Source organism: Artemia franciscana, chromosome 10 (genome assembly GCF_032884065.1).
Source record: "Artemia franciscana chromosome 10, ASM3288406v1, whole genome shotgun sequence".
Classification (NCBI taxonomy): domain Eukaryota; kingdom Metazoa; phylum Arthropoda; class Branchiopoda; order Anostraca; family Artemiidae; genus Artemia; species Artemia franciscana.
The window spans coordinates 17,291,309-17,313,342 of record NC_088872.1 but is presented as its reverse complement, the minus strand read 5'-3'; the positions used below and the strand labels follow the sequence as shown (position 1 = coordinate 17,313,342).

Here is a 22,034-nt window from a genome sequence, read left to right as displayed (position 1 = left end):
TACTCAAACACTGTCTTTTATTCTAAGGGCTCTGTCCCTTTTAAAGAGCAGCGTTTCCTGAAGCTTTGCCTCTTTCTAAAGGAGTATGTCTATTCCTTCAAAGGTTGGATAAACACAGCTTTTTTGGGCACCAACTTCAGCAGCGACCACAATTAGTCAGCTGTAGGTTATCAACAGCTGGGTGATTGATCTCAACTTAGTATTTAGTTCTTTGGTTATTATTATAAAGCTCTTTTAGTATTAAAATGTTCAATATTTTTTATTTATTTCATTAAAAAAATTCGAATTTAATTTTCAATTTTTTTGTTGTTAAATTATGAAGTTCTTTTGTTATTAAGCACTGTATTTAATTATTACTATTGTTATTCAGTTCTTCCGATTTTACAGCTAAAGAAAAGGAAACGGTTGAGGATTTCTTTTTTTTTAATGATTGCGACGAAATTTGGCGGCGTTTTAGTAAATCGGTACCGAAAAACTTAAAAATTTTGCAAACACAAATCGGCGCTGATTTGGTAATTCAGCGTCAAAAAAAGGTCCGCGGGTCCAGCCCTTAAGTGTCAAATTCATTTATATGAACTCTAGGAATTTACTGAACAGCTGAAATACAACAAGAGTTTGGTTGAAACTTTCGACGTGATTTTTTTTTCCAGTCATTTTGGTTCTCAAATATTTAAAACTTGACATCTCATAAGAAAAAGTCTTTAAAAAAGATGGGAGACTTCGATGTTACTCGCTAATAGATATCTCTCCTCAACCAAAGCTTAATTGACACTATTGGTAGTCACAGGATGTAGTTATATTCTCACTACCCTACTGGACTAATAATGTTAACAAACTATTGAAAAAGTTGCTTTTTCTTTGCTAAAATTGAAGTGTATAAATTCAGTTATTTCATGAGGTGTGCGGTACTAATTTTACTAGACTTGTAAATGGAATCAAATTGTCGCATGTAGCTACTTGTAGCTTGTACACATGTACCTTTTAGCTGCTGCAAGGCTACTGAAAAATTAGCCTATTGGTTATGCTACTATATATTTCAAACAAATTAGCTTGGAAAAAATAAAATTTGCAAAATTGTCTTATGTTTAATGATTTCTTACTTACAACTTTGCAAACACATATGATAACTTACAATCATCCCATGTAATAAACCACCTGTTGTGTGCTGAAAGTTTTATCACGAATCTCATGCATTTCTTAATCATGCATTATGTGATTTATTTGAAGTGCTTGACTGTCTCAAAACTTAAAACTAGGATACTATTTTTAAATACAAACAGTCAAACTATTTTTTATACGTCTGAATGTTTAGCCTTGTAAAGAAATGGGCACAAATGGCGGGGGGCAAGGTGCCCCCTCCAAACTATAAATAGATATAAAGCAATTATAATTAAAAATTACGTAATATACCCTATATTTACATCTTTGCAAACACAAATGGGATCATCGAATCGTAAGCAAATTTGCAAATGTCAAAATCTCTGTTATGATAAACTTACAATTATCCCATGCAATAAACCATCTGTTTTGTGCTGAAAGTTTTATCATGAATCCCATGCATTTCTTAATCATGCATTATATGAATTATTTGAAGTGCTTGACTGTCTCAAAACTTAAAACTAGGATACTATTTTTCAATAAAAACAGTCAAACTATTTTTTATACGTCTGAATGTTTAGCCATTGTAAAGAAATGGGCAATAATGGGGGCAAGATGCCCCTAATAAACTGCTAATAGATATAAAGCAAATATAATTAAAAATTACGTAGCTACCCTATATAATTGCAGCAAACATGACGTTTAGACGAGATAGTTGCCAGTTACAAAGTATTAAGGTTCAATTTGGTTGATAAACGATTTTTCACTAACATCCAGTAAGGCTTTTACTTCACTATTCGATAGAATCACTCGACTAATCAATTTTTAAATTCAGTTCAATTAAATATGATACGGTTCCTCCTTTCCTCCCTGGACATACAGCCACATCACCACTTAAAATAAAGAAAAAATCCGATCATCATTCATTAAAACTTTAAATCTAAAACTACATCGAATTAGCACTATCTTTTAGTTTTGATACTTTACTAAATATCTCTTTGAATTATTTCTGAAAGGCCCAAGAAAGCTCTCATATCTCAGCTTTTGTTTAGGTACCTTCCCTCATTTTGACACGTGCTACATTAGGGGGGAAATCAGGATACACTGTAGGAGTTTGTGTCGAATGAAGGTCAAAAGTACAAAACGTGATTGATCATGCTGTTCGGATATGAACCGAAACAAATAGAGCAAAAATCAAATTAAATAGTGTTGAGCACTAAGTCTTAAAAGGATATAGGGTATCACAAATGAAGTTTTATTATCTGTTATTAACAGTGTAAGTATTCGTTTTCTGGACCATTATTACTACTGTTAACACTAATACTAACAACATATCTCAGCCCCAAACCATATGAGGTCAAAACAACGTTGCGTGCTTCCCTTCCCAGCCACACACTGTCCATTTTATTTATCTTCTATCAGTGTTATTCTGTTTCTCTTCAGTGTTGTGCAATAGTAACATTTTTGTATACGGCTAATGGCTTTTGATACAATTATTGTTACCAATTTTATTACTAGAGGGGTATGGACAGAAGCAATAAACAACTTTTGCAAACTACTATTAACCAATAGTTTTTTTTTTTTTATTATTATTATTATTATATGGTCATGTTCTTTGACCAATACTGAACTATATTGACTAATACCGAATATGGATTGATAATATATTTTGGATTGAATTGTATATTTTTAACTACAAAAAACTGAAAGTTTTCAACTGAAAATTTTTGAACTAATTGACGAATTGATCTCCTCCCCCCTTGCAAAAAGGATATTTTAATCACTTAGCAATTTTCGTTTTTAACTCTTACACATAATCTAATTAGACTGTTTCAATATATTTTTCTTCTCTTTGCTGCTTCGGGACACTTTAACAGCCACATGTCTGCAGAGAGGGAAGATGTCCTTCTGGCACAAGCCCCTCCTCCCTAAGAAAAAGAAAATTGTCCTAGTTTATTCTGTTTTGCATATTTTACTGTGAGCCTTGTACAGTTTTCTTCTTTGTTGAGAAACCAGGTTCTTCGGGCCAATATGTGTGTTTTCTCTTTCAGCCCTTATTTATATAATTATGTTTTTGGTAGAGTCCACGCATAATATTTTACGGTATTTTCACAAAATCCACAAGAGGCTTTATAGCCGTGATATTTTTGCTGTAAAGGAGAATGTTCCTCAGCAAAGTACCAGCTTCTGCAACTTTATTTCGAGCAATTTTGTCTCTGATAAGGCCAAAATACCATCAAGGCAAAAACTATAAATAGTGAAACAACTTAAAACTATCATGGATATATTTAAATTGGATTCTAGGTTCAGAAGCCGTACCGCTGTGCAGTAGTGTATTCATCCTTAACCATAGAATGTTAGTGTTTATTATCTAACGTACTAGCCAAAGAGCATTTCAGTCGACGGTTGTAAAAAAAGAAAGAAATCGAAGAGTACACTGCTTTTAGAACAAACCCCTTTTAATTTTTGGAAATTTTTATATCAATTCCAAAATTTCCAAAGGTCTTAAATAAAGTTGTTCTCAAACACCCTAAAACAACCCCTGTCAAAAATTAAAAATTTTATGCGGAAAATTCCGGCTCATCCTTAACTTTCTAACTATGTACTGATTCTTCTGGGTGGCAGAAGTAACAAAAGTACAGTTCTAAGGTAAGATGGTCAGAGTAGCAGTAACAATAATGGGAAAAACGTATGAAGTAGCCTGTAGAGCAAAGTCCCGAGTCCAGATCCAAACATACTCACAAGATATAATATCGTTGAAGATCTGAGTTGAACTTATGATCCTTTTTCATCCTCGTGAGAACAACCATTTGTTTGACGAAATGGTGGATTTTTCAATCCAGTTCTGCTCTGGTCTCAAGGTAAATTTCAACTAGATGCCTAATGAAAGCAGAAACACACAATCATTGAACAAATCCAGCTCTCAACCATGGCTTCCAGTTTTCGGTTTCAATTTTCCCTACTTTTGTATCAATTTTCCCTAAAATTCTTTGTCTTAAGATCAGATTTCTCCCTATTTTGCCTAGAAAAAAGAAATATTTTGCCTTAGATTTCCATACAATCTACATACGAAATGTAAACTAGGATCAAAATGTCATTTTTACTTCAGATAATGATATACATAAAATCTTTTACACTATCGAGAATACATAGGAAAATTCAAGGAAGTGTAATCTCCAGCACTTCATCGGACGTAGCGTTTGCTTTCGTCTTGAAGCCAGCAACAGCTTTCGGTATGCTGACAGTTGATGAAGTTTTATCTTCGTTTTTCAACCAGCAACTGGCTCGAATAAGTGAGACTAGTGTGACGTTCTCGAAACTATTTCGGATGTCTGTTTTTATTAATTTCAGGAGACTAAATAAACTCTCAGCTGGTACATTACTAAAGAGTAACGAAAATTTCAGTGATATGCACTTCGGCAATTCTGGGTACTTGATATCACCACTGCGAGTCTTCAGACTAAGCATTTTCATCCAGTACTGTTCAACTGACAAGTCTTCAACTTGGGCATCTCCCAAATGAAGCTCAGTGACATCGGCCATTGCCTGAGTTCTAGATTCTGCTCTCCGTTTTTTGGATGCAACACGTTTCTGTTAGAACAAGAAATCTCGCAAATAGTGGTCTTAGAGATTTTGGCTTCAAATTTCTTCAAAGTCTTCAAACATGGAACAGTCTTGAATCTGCTTTATTAGGACTCTATAATAATTTCGACAAGACTGGTAAAAGAGATCAATATTATCACTTGGCTCTTGAGCATCTACGAGTTCTTGCATTGAATCGGTTGCAGCTATTCCCACATATGTCTGGTTTAAAGACAGGTATTCACTTGAAAGGTAAAGATTCAGTTCGGTAGACAAACTGACACTCGGAATATAGTCTAGTTCCAGTTAGACGCAACATCTAGTTAGACGCAACATCATTCACAAGTTTGCTGACACTTGTCTTTAAGGAATGAAGAAGTGGAAGCTCATGTTGAAAAACTTTATTGGATTCATTAGAGAGGCCAAGAGAGTAGTCCATAACTTCAAGGTATGGCTTTGTCAACTTGCTGTGTAATGTCGACAAGATAACGTCATTGGTTATAGTTGGGTGGTCAAACGTGGTTTCTATGAAGCATGAGTAAGAGCAACCCAGTGCTCAATATGCCTCTTTATGCAGGCCTGAAGGGACAACCGACGGGTCTGTCAGGGTGCAAGAATTGGGAGTGCTTTGTATTCAAAGAACTTCTGAAATTCGGCATACTTATCTCACCTGGAAGCACTCCTAGAAAAGTTAGCATAGATATTTCGTGCCAAGTCTTCTAGTGTCTTGGGAAGTGATAAGCATGCATAAGATGAACACAAGCGAATAAGATGGCACAAGCATTTCACTATCAAGATTTGAGGCACCATGGCTTTCATTAGCGTTGAGGCAGATTTATTGGCTCAAAACATGACGTTAGTAGTCTCTGCACAAAATCCAACAATATTTTGCCAGGGAATCGAGTTTTTTTTCAATGACTTGTTTGATGCAGTTAGTCAGACCCACAGCTGACCCAGCACTACACTTAACCATGTTCAACACCTCAGCATGAAGTTTTAGATCTTTCTCACAAAAAAAATGTTAAATGATGAATTTCTCAGCCTTTTGTTTGAAAAAATCAAACTATCACTGAAAATCCTTACTTTACCCCATATTTCCCTGAAAATTCTCATTTTACCCCAAATTTCCCTTTGTGCCTTCTCCCTAAATAGGTTTCTCCCTATATAGGTCTCTAAAGAGATCTAGATAGATCTCTAGTGGTTTCTCCCTAAATAGGGTAATATCCCTAAAAGTGGAAGCCCTGCTCTCAACCACAGATTAAAGGAGACGTAGAACTTTTCTTCGGCTCTCTTTCTTGTGAAAATAGCCTCATGCAATACTGACTGGCAAGTATTTTTAAAATGAGTAAAGTTGCACTATTTTATATTAGTGTTGTTGCTCTATGTACCTTTATCTTTAGCAATGCTGCCGAATTTAAAATACAGAAGTTAAATCTTGTCTGGGAAAAGGCTTCACAGGTTAGTTAGGGAAAAATATCAATTCATAATTTGACTTCTTAAGAAGCAATAGTTTTCCCTTTTCTACAAACCTAGGCTATTAGCAGCTCTCTCCAAAATTAAGCCACATGGAACCAAATTTACTGTACATGCACCTCCTTCGCTATAGTATGCTGAAAGCTCCACTATTTTCTGTTTTAAATTTCAGCTTCTGAACTAGGCAACTATAGCCTAGGCTATATTGAATTCAGATCTGAATTCAATCTTCTCACTAAAATGACCAGATGTTTGGGTTGTGAATGAAAGTGTCCAGTCTGCAAAGGAAGCACCATATCCAGTATTATTGAAGCCCAAATTCCAAACATTATTTATAAAACACTAGAACCACTTCAGCCCATTATTGCTTCTGTGCAGAACTTAAACACTAAGATCAAGGAGTCTGTAAAACAATCTTTAGTAATTGTTTAGTTTCATCACAAGTTGTCTAAACTGGAAACTATGCTGCAAAGCAGCATAGTTTCAATACTATAACACTTAGAAATGCTAATTCTAGAAGCACATCCATTTCTGGTTGACCCTCCTCCTCCATGGGACAAACTAAAAATGTATAAAGTAAAACTAAAAATGTGAAATGGGTAGGGTTTTGAAGTCAAGGGAAAAGTTGGGTTGTAAAGTATAAATGAAATTAATTTTAAATACTAATTCCAGTTATCACTGATAATTTCTGTATAGGCCTAGTAGGAAGTCAAAAGATAATAAAAAAAACTCACACATCCATTAATGTGAATATATAAGATGGTTCACTTTCAAGTTTAAACTAACCAGCTGTTTGAACAAAACAAACATCCAATTTTGCTTATAGGTAACATTACCTATAGAGCAAAGCATATTAGTCCATGAGTCCCATGGGCAGCAGTACAAGGCCTGTTTTCTATATTTATTAAATAAATATAGAACACAGACCTCACCCTGCCACCTACAGGGCTCATGGACTAATAAGCTTTGCTCTATTGGTAATGTTACATTTAAGCAAGCCTGCTTTAAACATTTTTGGTTTGCCCCATGGAGGAGGAGGGTCAACCAGAAATAGATGCACCTCTAGAATTAGCATTTCTAAGTGTTATCATATAGAAACTATGCTGCTTTGCAGCATAGTTTCCAGTTTAGACAGCTTGCAACAAAACTGATCAATTACCCAATCTTTTGGTGAATTTAAAGTTGAGTTAAAGTAAAGTATTAACAGGAAATTTATAGAAATTGAAGCATATGTTACATTCTTAGAGCAAGCATCTGGTGCCCAATCTGATCCTAATGTACTTGTAAATTAGTTGAATTTGAAGTAAAGGCTTTGAAAAACAGTTGTTATGATCAATTATAAAGCCAAGTAAAGAGGCTTATAATTGAAGACAGAGATCACCAAAGGAGAAAGTTTAATTTGGTGGTATCTGGTGTTGCTCCAAAGCCAAGCCAAATGATGAACAGTTTATATATGAGTTCCATCACCATGAATATAGTCTCCCAAATGTTATTATTTTCAATGTGCACTGATTGATAGGCTCTATGAAACCCCTTGGGGTCAGCACAAGCACCCAGAACCACTCTCCTATTATGTTCTTTGTTACTGACTTCAGAACCAAAAAATTGATTTTGCAGAAATCTTATGAAAAAAAGGAGCTTTCCAATGAAGATGTGAAACTATAGAACTTGTTAAACCAGGAAACAGTCTCTTCTGCCAGAATTGAGTCTTTTAAATCATCAGTTGACAAGGAATGGTGCAACAAGCCAGGGCAATTATTTTGGGACTCACCTGATCAATGAGCAAACAATCTTCACTGACTGGCAACTGTAGGATCATCCTAGCACTGGCAAGTGTGATTTATGGTAATTAACAAATAAGCACAAGGCTACCATTTGATGACATAACTTAGTATTAGTCTACAGTTAGGTCCATTTAAGAGGAAACACAACAACAGGACTGTTTATTCCAACAAGAAAACTGTCTGGTGTAGCCTATGCCAAGTGGACTTGTTTTTTTGTCACAAGGTGTGAACTGGTATCATGTACCTTATTTGTCAGTACCAGACCAAGTCCTTGGGAAATAAAAAAGAATTCTAAAGGTACTTCAGATGTTGATTTGGATTAATTAAAGAAACACTTTCTAAAAGAGATTTTTTGATATAAAAGTAAATAGCCATGTCAAACTTCAGACCAACAGAAATAAAGTCAAGACCAGCTAAAACAGTTCCAACTTAAAATCACCAAAATTAAAGATTAAATAAAACCCAAAACAAACAGAATTTGAAATGAATGATCATAAAGATAACAGTTACTGATATAGAGTAATAAATAAATCTTAAAAAGAGTAAAAAGAAAATTTAATATTCAACCCAAACTTGAAACAAACAAAAATTACTTTAAGCAGAAGTTTAGTTACTGCCCTGTTCTCCTTTGTGAAACCATATAAGTTTGAAATCTATTGCATTTTTTGCATTATATTGGAACTTTTCGTATTTTAAACACAATGCCCTATATGCCAGCAATGGCTCAGGAAGATCTTTATCCTTTACTATACAATGATATTAGTTCCTGGAATCTAAGCAATCCAATATTTTTTTTTGACTTTTATCTTCCTAATTAAAAATGTAAAAATATGTATTAGTTTAATTTGTCGTAGATGGCTTTATCCCTTTCTACATTTCATTAAAGTTTCACCTCAATACCCTAAGTCTTTTGGGACCCCAGGATCAAACATGCCCTTGTTTCCCAATAAAAAGAACCTTATGTATTATCAATAGGTACCTTGCTGAACTCACAGTTCTTGCCCCAGGGCTGTGTTTTTTTTTAGTGCTGGAGGCATAGTTATTTGACCTTTGGTCTATTTACAGCAAAATGGCTATCTAAAATATTTGGATTGGATGTATTTGGAGAAAAAAAGTGTGGGTGGGGGGATAGGTTGCTGTTGATCACCTTCAAATCTTAGAAAGGGTACTAAAAACTTCTGATTTCCAATCAATTTAACCCCATAAAAAGTTTATATGACCACATCTTCTATATACAGTGCCTCTGGGGAAAAAATATAACAAAGCCTTGTGTTTCTTTGCTAGAGGCAACACTATGCACTGCCTCTGATAAGGAGTTTTGTCAGTTTTAAATTTTGTTTGTTTTGACTTAAAATCTAACACCATGTTATTTAAATAATAATAATAAAAAACGAATATGCCCCTCAAAAGTACTTTAGACAGAAAACCTTTTGATGTTTGTTTTATGGACATGTTCTTGATTGCAAGGGGTAAATTGGTACTGTGTGCTATAGTTGTCAGCAGAGTTGTCATGCATGGGGTTGGGCAAAAAAAATCAGGCTGTCAGGCAGTTGGGCAAAAAAAAAGATGTTGTGTTAAAAAATAGTGGCACAGTGCATCCCTGAATAGTAATATTGCCTAATTCAGTCAGTAAAATTACCTGCCAGTCAGAAAAATCCATTGCCCTTCCACTGCCCCAAATACAGTGGATATTGATGCCTCTGGTTGGTACCAGACCAGGTCCTTGCAAAGTAATTACTTGTGCGTCTCAGTCCCAGCCTGTAATTTCTGTGCACTTCCATTATAGGGCAACCCTTTGACAGTTGCCACTAATTTCATATTTTTGAATTATTTTCTTTGCCTAACCCTTATCTTACCCTGCAATAATAACTCAACCCCCAACACACAAAAAAAGAAACTGAAATAAGAAAAAAAGTGAGAATACAGATTGAATATTCCCAAATTCCTTCTTTTCTTCATTATTTTTATTTTCCATATTACTCCTTTGGTTGTTCAATTTTGCATATGGGGGAATTTTCTGCAGGCAGGGGGATTTTCTGGGGTAATATGCCTACCCCTTGATTGGTAATCAATAAGTATTAGTTTTTGTTGTTATTTTAGCTATTTCAGGAAAGACAAATCTTTTTTCAAGACTACTGAACTTGGTACAAAAAATAATGCCAACCATCAAAACCAGCAAACAACTGTACATAGCCTTGGAATGTATCCAGGCATTAGATTTAGGGTGTGGGGCTACATGTAATTGTTGATTGATTGGCTTTGTAAGCTGACTTTTGACAAGAAATAAGTACAAAAATAATTTGAACCCACAAAATCAGAACACTTTGTATATCCACCCCACTAAGGGGGGTTAGTGCAATGGTAGTGATTATTATATTTGGAAAGAGCATTGAATAGTATATTTCTTAGTTTCTACTAGATCTCTGTCATTCATTGTAACTTTAACCAGTTGTCATGGTAGCAAATATTTGGTTTGGACAGATTTTTAGATGGGAAAAGAATTTTATTGTTATATTGTTGTTTATTTTTAGCTTGTTCAGTAAATGAATCTAGCACCAAAACTACCTCACTCTTAACTTCCTCCTGTGAACTTCCTGCTTCCTTTAAATACTGATTTTAACTTATTTGACCCCATTCAGGGACTCTATTCTTTTTGTTTGGCCCCAAATAGATTTCCAAAGAATGGTTATTGGCAACCTATCATGCTTCATATGTAAAATATGACCTAGCTATCTTAACTTTCTTTCACTATAGCCCCCAAAATTAGACCCAAACCATATTGTTTGTACAGCTTGTTTTCCATGTATTGTATATGGTCATTCAAAAAAGTATACAAAGTTATGTTGAGACTGGTCCTCGAGACGACATCCATCACATCTTTCTTCACCTTTTAAAGAACCAACACTTCAGAGCCATACTTCATTGCTATGATTAGCATCCCTTCAAGTATCCAAATGCTCTTGGTTTAAAGAATTACCTTGCTTCAGCTGGAAAGAAAACACCCTGTAGTTCAGTATTCTAGGTTTTACATCTTCACTACATTTGTCATCCTTACTAATAATACTACCTACGTAAACTATCCTCCTAGATGAATGAATTCTATTCATCTTACCTTACCATTGGAAGCTTATTTATATGGTTTTAATGAATTTTAAGGTATGTTTTGAATGTGAAAAAATCATATAGCTTAAAATACTACTCAAAATTATTGTAACTCTGTTTTCAAACAACAGAATTAAAAAAAGGTTTTTGAAGCAATCTTCTATGCCTAAGAAATAGGGAAGACAGAGAGAAAAGAATATGAGAACAACTTTCCAGAACAGAGTTTAATCTCTGGGTCAATTTCTAAAATATTCATTTATCTAGGAGGATAGTTTATGTAGGTAGTATTATTAGTAAGAATGGCATATGCAGTGAAGATGTAAAATCTAGAATATTGAACTACATGGTGTTTTTTTTTTTCAGAATTGTAGCTTTACTTCTGGTGTCACATGTAGTGGTAGTGTCCTATGCTAATTTTTCGAATATTTCTACTATATTTTCCAGCCCATCAACGTTACAACTAACAGCTCACGTAAACATCATGGTTATCCATGAGCAGAAAAGCTGCCCCTTCAGGGAAACACGCCACATAAGTTTTTAAGGGGTCAAAATAGCCAAAAAATCGTGTTGCCGTCATCCGTGTTTCCAAGCCTTGCTCTAGCAATGGCCTTTATTCCTAGTGGAGCACCATCCAAGAGTCTTTCCGCGAAGCAAGTCCTTTCTAAGATAAGGTATAGGGGGCAAAGCTCCCCATCACATTGATAATTCTGACCATTGTGATTTTCCTGTGATGTAGCTGCTCCTAGCTGCTTTACCCCTTTAGAGCTCAATACCTTCAGACGTTTATGTTGAACGTTTGATAAGCCCATCTCATTCCTGTTTAAATATGGTCAGATGGGTATCAGATTTGAGTATAGCTGTTCTAGCTGTCCATAGAATGTGGCAAATCCATACAGATGAAGCCATGGTTCCTTTAAAGGCTAGTGCGTTCCAGTCTGTGCAGGGAAATTCTAGTATGTCTCTTCATGAACCCCCTATAATTTGTATATCACCTGATTCCATCTCCCAGTTAGACCTATGGCTGGAGTCGCCTGATTCAGATATGAGGGTACCCTGAGTCATGATGGAAAAAAGTGTCCCAAGGTATGCAGGAACACATATCTCATACAAACCAAGCTGGAACCTTATCACAAAAGTTCAATTTTGTGTTACCAGATGGTAACATAAATTATTCACTGAACAGTATTCTGGAGCCAAAAGAACTCAGCTTTACATGAAAAGACACTCATTATCAAACAGTTCGTGGTAATGAACTGTGGTAAGGAGCGACCCGGCTCAATAGTAACCAAAACTCTAAAAAATGGAATTTTTATAACAGTAGTTACATCAAAAGGATCGCATTTTAATGCAGATTTTGAATATATAAGTTTCATTATGTTTAGACTTACAAATCAAAAGTTATGAGCCTGAGAAAATTTGCCTTATTTTAGAAAATAGGGGAAAAGACCCATTAAAAGTCATAGAATCTTAACAAAATCACGCCATTAGATCCAGCGTATCAGAGAACATTATAATAGAAGTTTCAAGCTCCTATCTACAAAAATGTGGAATTTTGCATTTTTTGCCACAAGATGGATCATGGATGCGTGTTTATTTGTTTGTTTTTTTGTTGTTGTTTTTTTTTTCCAGGGGTTATCGTATCGACCCAGTGGTCCTAGAATGTCGTTTGAGGGCTCATTCTAATGGAAACTAAAAGTTCTAGTGCCCTTTTTAAGTGACCAAAAAATTGGAGGGCACCTAGGCCCCCTCCCACGCTCATTTTTTTCTCAAAGTCACCAGATCAAAATTTTGAGATAGCCATTTTATTCAGCATAGTCGAAAAACCTAATAACAATGTCTTTGGGGACGACTTACTCCCCCACAGTCCCTTCTAGAGGGGCTACAATTTACAAAGTTTGACCAGCGTTTACACATAGAAATGGTTATTGGGAAGTGTAAAGACACTTTCAGGGGGATTTTTTTGGTTGGGGGAGGGGTTAGTTGGGGGATCATTCCATGGAGGATTTTTTCCAGGGGGAGGAAAATTTCCATGAAGGGGGCGCAGGATTTTTTAGCATTTTTTAAAGAACATTGAAAAAATAAATATGAAAAAGTTTTTTTTTCAACTGAAAGTAAGGAGCAGCACTAAAACTTAAAACGAACAGAAATTATTACGCATATGAGGGATTCACCTCCTCATACCTTGCTCTTTACGCTAAATTAATTTTATTAATTTTAACTATTTATTCTACGACCTTTGTGATTCAGGGGTCATTCTTAAGAAATTGGGACAAAATTTAAGCTTTAGTGTAAAGAGCGAGATTTTGACGAGGGCGTGACCCCCCTCATATACGTAATAAAAACGTACGAATGTAGAAGTTCGTTACGTAAGTTAATTCGTACGTTACGTATATTTTACAAATAAAAACGTTCGTAAAAAATTAAGAGTTCTAGTTGCCTTTTTAAATAATAAAAAAATTGGAGGGTAACTTGACCTATCCCCCCGCTTCTTTTTTCTTAAAATCATCCGATCAAAACCATGAGAAAGCCATTTAGCCATTAAAATAAATTAGTATGCATATTTCATTTTAATTTTTCATGTGAGAAGAGCCAAAATCAAAATATGCATCAAAAATATGATCAAAATTTTGAGATAGCCATTTTATTCAGCATAGTCGAAAAACCTAATAACAATGTCTTTGGGGACGACTTACTCCCCCACAGTCCCTTCTAGAGGGGCTACAATTTACAAAGTTTGACCAGCGTTTACACATAGAAATGGTTATTGGGAAGTGTAAAGACACTTTCAGGGGGATTTTTTTGGTTGGGGGGAGGGTTAGTTGGGGGATCATTCCATGGAGGATTTTTTCCAGGGGGAGGAAAATTTCCATGAAGGGGGCGCAGGATTTTTTAGCATTTTTTAAAGAACATTGAAAAAATAAATATGAAAAAGTTTTTTTCAACTGAAAGTAAGGAGCAGCACTAAAACTTAAAACGAACAGAAATTATTACGCATATGAGGGATTCACCTCCTCATACCTTGCTCTTTACGCTAAATTAATTTTATTAATTTTAACTATTTATTCTACGACCTTTGTGATTCAGGGGTCATTCTTAAGAAATTGGGACAAAATTTAAGCTTTAGTGTAAAGAGCGAGATATTGACGAGGGCGTGACCCCCCTCATATACGTAATAAAAACATACGAATGTAGAAGTTCGTTACGTAAGTTAATTCGTACGTTACGTATATTTTTACAAATAAAAACGTTCGTAAAAAATTAAGAGTTCTAGTTGCCTTTTTAAATAATAAAAAAATTGGAGGGTAACTTGACCTATCCCCCCGCTTCTTTTTTCTTAAAATCATCCGATCAAAACCATGAGAAAGCCATTTAGCCATTAAAATAAATTAGTATGCATATTTCATTTTAATTTTTCATGTGAGAAGAGCCAAAATCAAAATATGCATCAATTCAAAAACGTTTCGAAATTTAAAAAAAACAAGTTTTTTTTTAACTGAAAGTAAAGAGCGATATTAAAACTTAAACCGATCAGAAATTACTCCGTATATGAAAAGTTTTTTACTGTTTTAAAAGTAGAATGGAAAAAAGAGTAATTTAATTCAGGAATGTTATTTCGCAATATTTTGTTTTGGATTAAATCCTGTGAAGTTTGCTAGGATTCAATGACAATTGTTTTGGATTAGTTTGACCTGGCCTAGATTCAAGCTATCAATTTGCTATTTAGATAATATATGAGTTTCTCGCTAGACTAACAGTCTCTGGACTCTGATTTCATTACAATTCAAACTGGTTTTTAGCAAGTGTTAATTTCAGCCTAATCATACTGTGCAGGTTTGCAACCCTGCTTCCAACTGCAAATATACCATTTACACCTATATAAGCCTATTGGATTATTTACACTTTACTGAAAACAAGCTATGGACGATTGCAAATATGTGCACTGCCTTGAAATGAACTTTCTGCAAATTAACTGGGGAGAAGGAATTGAAGACAATATTATTATTCAGCACGCAATAGACTTTTTTGGATGCGGTGTTATTGCTAATACAAAAAATGTATTTTGGGCGAAGGTTTGCCTAATGATAATTGCCTATGGCGCATCGGTGCGAAAGCTTCTGGAAATAATGTGAAAGACTACTTGACCTTATCAAAAAATTGGACTCTGGGGAGGTATTGACTCTGATTTATGTTATCAAGTCTCCTGCTGAGGTTCCTATTCTGCCTGTTGTGGCTTGTTCTTATCTTTCTACAAAGGTTAATCATGTGGAAAAACTACTCAAGGTCGTTGTGACAAAGCTGGATGCCTATGAATTGAATTACCCGCAACTGCCAAAGTCTACAATTCCCGACTCACATTCTACTATTGCTGTGTCGAACCTTCCTCCCACTCTCTCAAACCCAATAAAACGAAAAGTTGTGATTATCAGATAAATGGTCGTGAATCAGTCACTAGTATGCGTCTTGTACGTGACAAACTGATCGTAAATATAAATAAGTCAATTGCCGAAGATTTCCGTTTTGTCAGTAACTGGAGCGATAACTGGCTATTCTGCGAAAGTCCAAACCAAGAAGTTTTACGGCCTCTTGAAGGGAGTTCCAAGTGATTTTGAATTATCTCACCTGATATCCTGCCTTGGTGTTTTTGACGCCTCTAGGCTAGGGCAAACCACTGTGGTAAAACTTGAATTCTCTGATGCAATGCCAAGAGCCGAAGCATTCAGATACGGTCTTAAAGTATAATACAAAAACCCACGTGTTTATGAGTTCAAGGCAATTCCCCATTGTTGTAATATTTTCCGGTCCCCTGAACATCTCCAGTCGTCTTGTTCCGATGCAACACCAATATGTGTGCGATGTGCTGGTCCCCTTTTCTTAGATGGAGACTCGCCTTACAATTTGTCACCTAAGTGTGCAAACTGTGGAGGCAATCATCTTTCGTTTAGGTTCACATGTCCTAAACTGAAAGCTATTGCAAGTCGCAATTTGCCTAAAACTAATTAATGTCTGTATCAATATCAGTCGTATCTTTTAATATTTATGGGACAAAAACAAGGATCTGGCCATTGGTGAACTCAACAGTAAGTTTGCCATTGTATGCTTTCTGGAACATCTTTGACAAGAACGAGTGTTAATTTCCTGCGCTGCAGTTCTAATCACTTTGTTTGCACAACAAATGCTATTTCTACTTCTTAAGTCCTTCCGGGGGCTTAGCATGTATTATAAAACAAAAGCTCAGCTTTTTGTCTCTTTCGTGCTATTTTTCTGACGAGCATTTCCTGGCTATTAGACTCGGCAAAACTGTTCTCATTAATACAAATATGCCTCATGATGAGAAGAATATGACGTCTCTGAATAAATTCTCCAAAGCATGTGCAAGTTCAAAAACTCTCCTCCATAGAATAAGCAAGGATGGTTACGGATTCATTATTATTGGTGATATGAACACTAACATAAGGCTTGACTCTGTGCTTTCCATGAACCTTCTTGATAGTCTTCCTGGTTACAGAATAATTGCGAAGAATCTATATTTTTTGTACATGCATAATTCTGGCTCCCTATCGGATATTGACCATGTGATTTGTTCCCCGTTTATTGCATCTTCAACAGTGCACGTACACGGAGATGAGCAGGATGTTGATCACCTTCCACCATCGTTCTACTTTTCGATTAGAACAAATAGTACAGCCCAGGCAAATTCCCCTTCCTCTAATTTTTTTTTCTGAGTAACTGGAGAAATGCTAATATGTCACTATATATTTCAACCCTGGCCATATTCCTTGGCTCTTTACGTGTACGCTTTCATTTACTCCAGCTAAGTGTTCGCTCTACAAAAAGCAATTATGAACGGAATCAGTACTACAACGAAATTGTGTGGTGTTTGAAACGTTCTGATGAGGTTGCCATCCCTTAGGAGTGAGTTAGACGATGTACGAGGAAACCAATACGGTCGTACGACTCTGAACTGAAAATCTTGGAAAATGAAGCCAAATTGTGGCTGCGGATATGGATTGATAATGGTCAACCAGTATCCAGAAATGTATTTGAAATAAAACCAAAAACTAAGTGTGTGTTTAAAAAAAAAACGTCTGTGATCAAACTGATATAAAGGGTTAGATTGTCCTACCAACAAGAATGAATGGGACAAAGTGATTAATTCAGCTAAATTAGATAGTTCAGCAAACCTTAATTGCCCCATCTCGCCCCATCTCGCCAGCCGCGTGGTCTGACCATTATTCAGTTATATTTCCAAAGTGAATTATGCAGTGCTTGGTAATCTTATTAATATCATCAGGTTGCTTGTAATCTCAGTAAAATCCTTGAATATAGCCTACTTCCTCTCATCAAGTTGAATGTTAATTTTGGTGAGAACCAGCTCGGTTTTCGGTCTTGCATTGGTTCCCAGCACGCTCACCGTGCTCTGGCTTGCCTTCTTAAACATGCTTCTGCTAAAGGGTATGGTCTTCACTTTTGTGCCCTTGATCTTCCTAAGGCTTTCGATAGTATTGTACACAGTCAGGCTCTTTATTGTCTTTATAGTCACGACATTAATCTTTCGCTTATTTTTCTTCTTAAGTTTTGGCATAGTAAATCTTATCTTCGAATTAAACTAATGGTGCCCTTTCTTTTTTATTGTCCCTGTTTGTCGGGGTGTACGGCAGGACGGAGTGTTATCTCCAAGTATTTTAAAATTGTGTATTTCTAGTATTCTTGAGAATATTTCTTCTATGTATTTTGTTGGGTTAACTGATATTTCGTACCTTACATATGCTGATGGTATTCTTCTAATTAGCCGAATACTATACTTACCATACTATACTTAAGAATACTATACTTCGATGGTTCAATAATATACGATGGTTCATAAAGTTTCTTATTCTTTTACTAAAATCAGTCTTTCGCTTAAAGTTGATAAATATGAGTATCTTCCGTTCAATTTTCCATTTCTCATGTAGATTTGGTGCGGAGGTTGGGTATTATACTTACCAAATTTTTTTTAACTTTTCGTGAGTGTGCCGTCCGGGACGCCAAAACAAAGATCGTAGCCAATCGAGGCAAATATAATCGTATTGCCCTTGGAAAGCTTTATTCTACTCTTTCGATCATTCTGTTCTTTACCTTGCTGAGTTTTATACAATTTTTAGAAATATGGATTTTAGTGATATTCGAATGGTATATTTCTGTTTTTGTAAATATCTTCTCTATCTTCCTCTTTGGTATAGGAATCGAAAAATAATAAATAAGTTTTACCTTTCGAATATTACTGGGAAGCTGACTGGTTTACACGAAAGGCTTTCGGAAACAGCGTATCGGCGTCTGTTGCCTCACCATGGTTTGATCTGTTTGTTTTATTAATTTTATTTATTTAATGTTATTTTTGTTTAATTATTATTTGTGATTTATTGTTTTTTTATGTAATGTTATTGTTGATTTTTGTTTTTGAATCATTTTTTTTTTTTTAGTGTTTACTCCACAGTTTATCTTGTGATGTGAGTGGGCTATTATAATATTATCATTGTTATATTGAAATTTTGAGATGGCCATTTGTTGTCATAGAAACTTTGATAAAGGTTCATTCGATTGGAAATTGAAGAGGCTACTGCCCTTTTTAATATTCGGTAGTGACTTGCGGGCAGCTAACCCCCCTCCCAAGCCCACCATTTTCCCAAACACATCCAATCCAAATTTTGAGAATGCTGTTTTGTTAAACGTTAATGAAAGCTTCAAAAATTATGCCTTTGAGGATGACAACCCCCTCCTAGATCCCCCAGGGCAAAGGTTGTAAGTTATGCCCCGTGGGGATGTAACGTAGCCTATATATAGACAAGGTGATCGTATAAACTTTGGAGGGGCTCATTATATTTGTTATTAGAAATTCTAGTACCCTTTTTAAGATTAAGAGTGATCGGAGGGTGGATACCCCCCCCCCCCCCCCCACACACACACACACAAACCTCGTATTTTCCCGAAATGCATCTGATAGAAATTTTGAGATGGTCATTTGTTGTCGTAGAAACTTAGACAAGAGCTGCTGTTTTTAATAGTCGAAAGCTATTGGAGGGCAACTAAGCTCTCCTCCCACGCCCACCATTTCCCCAAACACATCTAATCGAAATCTTTAAATAGCTATTTTATTGAACGTACTCGAAAGGTCCGGAAATTATGCCTTTGAAGATGACAACCGCCCACATCCCTTTTTGCAAGGGTTGTAAGTTATGACTTGGGGGCATATAAGGTTTCTTAAGCAGCACAATAGCGTTGCCTAAGTAAAGAGCGATGTGAGCACAACGTATTATTTATCTATTTATTTTTTTTTGGTTTGTTTTATACCAGGGCACTTCGTATCGAGAGAGTTTCGTAGAAACATAAAAAGGGCTCATTCGATTTAAAATTAAAAGGGATAATGCTCTTTTTAATAGTCATAAGTGGTTGGAGGGCAACGATCTCCCCCCTTCCCCGCCCACCATTACCCCAAACACATTCGATGAAATTTTTTAGACAGCCATTTCGTTCAATGTAGTTGAAAGGTCCAGAAATTATGTCTTTGAGGATGACAACCTCCACAGCCCTCAGGCAAGGGTTGTAAGTTATGCCCTTGGGGGCATATAAGATTTATATAGAAAGGGTCATCGTATAAACTTCGGAGGGGGCTTACTGGATTGGAAATCAGATGTTCTTGTTCACTTTTTAAGAGTAAAAGTGATCATGGGCAGCTGCCCCTCCCCCATACGTCGTATTTTCCACAAATGTATTATGGAACTGGTAATTGTATAAATTTCTGGATTAGATGGGGCTCATTTGATTGGAAGTCGGAAGTTTTAGTGCCCTTTTTAAAAGTCAAACGTGAATAATCAGCCATCTCCCCAAGCCTATCATTCCTCAAAATTTATCCGATCGAAATTTTAATAGAGCTATTTTGTTTACCCTTGTTGAACGGTCCAGTAATTATGTATTTGGGGATGTCGACCTTTCCACAGTCATCAGGACAAGGACTGTAAGTTAGACAAATTGTTCATTTTTTACATATAGTATATGTTATTAGGAAAGGTATGCATGTTGAAACTTTCAAACAGTTCGTGGTAACGAACTGTAGTAAGGAGCGACCCGGCTCAATAGTAACCAAAACTCTAAAAAATGGAATTTTGATACCAATAGCTACATCAAAAGAATCGCATTTTAATGCTGGTTTTAAATATATAAGTTTCATCAAGTTTAGTCTTACCCATCAAAAGTTACGAGCCTGAGAAAATTTGCGCATTTTAGAAAATAGGGGGAAACGCCCCCTAAAAGTCATAGAATCTTAACGAAAATCACACCATCAGATTCAGCGTATCAGAGAACCCTACTGTAGAAGTTTCGAGCTCCTATCTACAAAAATGTGGAATTTCGCATTTTTGCCAGAAGGCAGATCACGGATGCGTGTTTATTTGTTTTTTTTTTTGTTGTTTTTTTTCCCAGGGATGATCGTATCGACCCAGTTGTCCTAGAATGTTTCAAGATGGCTCATTCTAACGGAAATGAAAAGTTCTAGTGCCCTTTTTAAGTGACCAAAAAAATTGGAGGGCACCTAGGCCCCCTCCCACGCTAATTATTTTCCCAAAGTCAACGGATCAAAATTCTGAGATAGCCATTTTATTCAGAGTAGTCGAAAAACCTTATAACTATGTCTTTGGGGACGACTTACTCCCCCACAGTCCCCGTGGGAGGGGCAACAAGTTACAAACTTTGACCTGTGCTTACATATAGTAATGGTTATTGGGAAGTATACAGGCGTTTTCAGGAGGATTTTTTTGGTTTGGGGGAGGGGTTGAGAAGAGGGGGATATGCTGGGGGAACTTTCCTTCGAGAATTTGTAATGAGAGAAGAAAATTTCCATGAAGGGAGAGCAGGATTTACTAACATTATTTAAAAAAAAACAATTAAAAAATAAAAGTGAAAAAGCTTTTTCAGCTGGAAGTAAGGAACAGCAATAAAACTTAAAACAAACAGAAATTATTACCCATATGAGGGGCTCACCTCCTTCTAATACCTCGCTCTTTACGCTAAAGTATTTTCAGTAATTTCAACTACTTATTCTACGGCTTTTGTGATTCAGGGGGTCATTCTTAATGAATTGGGATAAAATTTAAGCTTTAGTGTAAAGAGCGAGGTACTGACGATGGGGCGAATCCCCTCATATATGTAATAAAAACATGAGAATACAAAAGTTCTTTACGTAAGCTAATTTATAAGTTACGTAAATCTTTTACCAATAAAAAGATTCGTAAAAAATTAAAAGTTCTAGTTGCCTTTTTAATTAACCAAAAAATCGGGGGGCAACTAGGCTTCGTCCCCCGCTCTTTTTTCTCAAAATCATTCGATCAAAATTATGAGAAAGCCATTGAGCCAAAAAAAAAATATGCAAATTTCGTTTTGATTATTCCTCTGCGGAGAGCCAAAATCAAAACATGCATTGATTCAAAAACGTTCAGAAATTAAATAAAAAAACAAGTTTTTTTAACTGAAAGTAAGGAGCGACATTAAAACTTAAAACGCACAGAAATTACTTCGTATATGAAAGAGGCTGCTTCCTCATCAACGCCCCGCTCTTTACGCTAAAGTTTTTACTGTTTTAAAAAGAAGAATTGAGAGAAAGAGTCATTACTGTTACTGCTACATTTACTACTTCTACTACTACTACTATTACTACTTAATTGTAACTACTTGTAGGGCTAATAGCATTGAGATGAAAACTTCAAGAAGTATATGGACATACAGGTTATCAAAAGGACATCAGCTATTTCATAGCAATGGCTAATTGTGTTAAGTTGAAACTTCCAGGACTTTGAGAGGGATGTTCTACTGACCAAAATGCAATATGTTAATACTACAGCTGCTAGTAGTACTACCGCTACTCAATACTGTTACTATTAATATCAATGTTACTACTGTGACTACTATTACAACTATGCCTAAGAGTATGAAGGTGAAGTTTTCAAGGAATTTTGAGGGGGGAAG

The 22,034-nt window shown here is 35.7% G+C and overlaps 1 protein-coding gene across 1 annotated transcript in view; it reads left to right on the top strand.

Moving 5' to 3' along the window:
- The first annotated feature begins 6,006 nt into the window (after positions 1–6,006).
- LOC136031852 (alpha-2-macroglobulin receptor-associated protein-like) overlaps positions 6,007–22,034 on the top strand; it is a 69,656-nt gene continuing 53,628 nt past the window's right edge. The window contains exon 1 of the mRNA XM_065711715.1: positions 6,007–6,138. Within this exon, the coding sequence (XP_065567787.1) occupies positions 6,022–6,138 (117 nt within the window). The 5' untranslated portion in view covers positions 6,007–6,021. The remainder of the gene's footprint in view (positions 6,139–22,034) is intronic.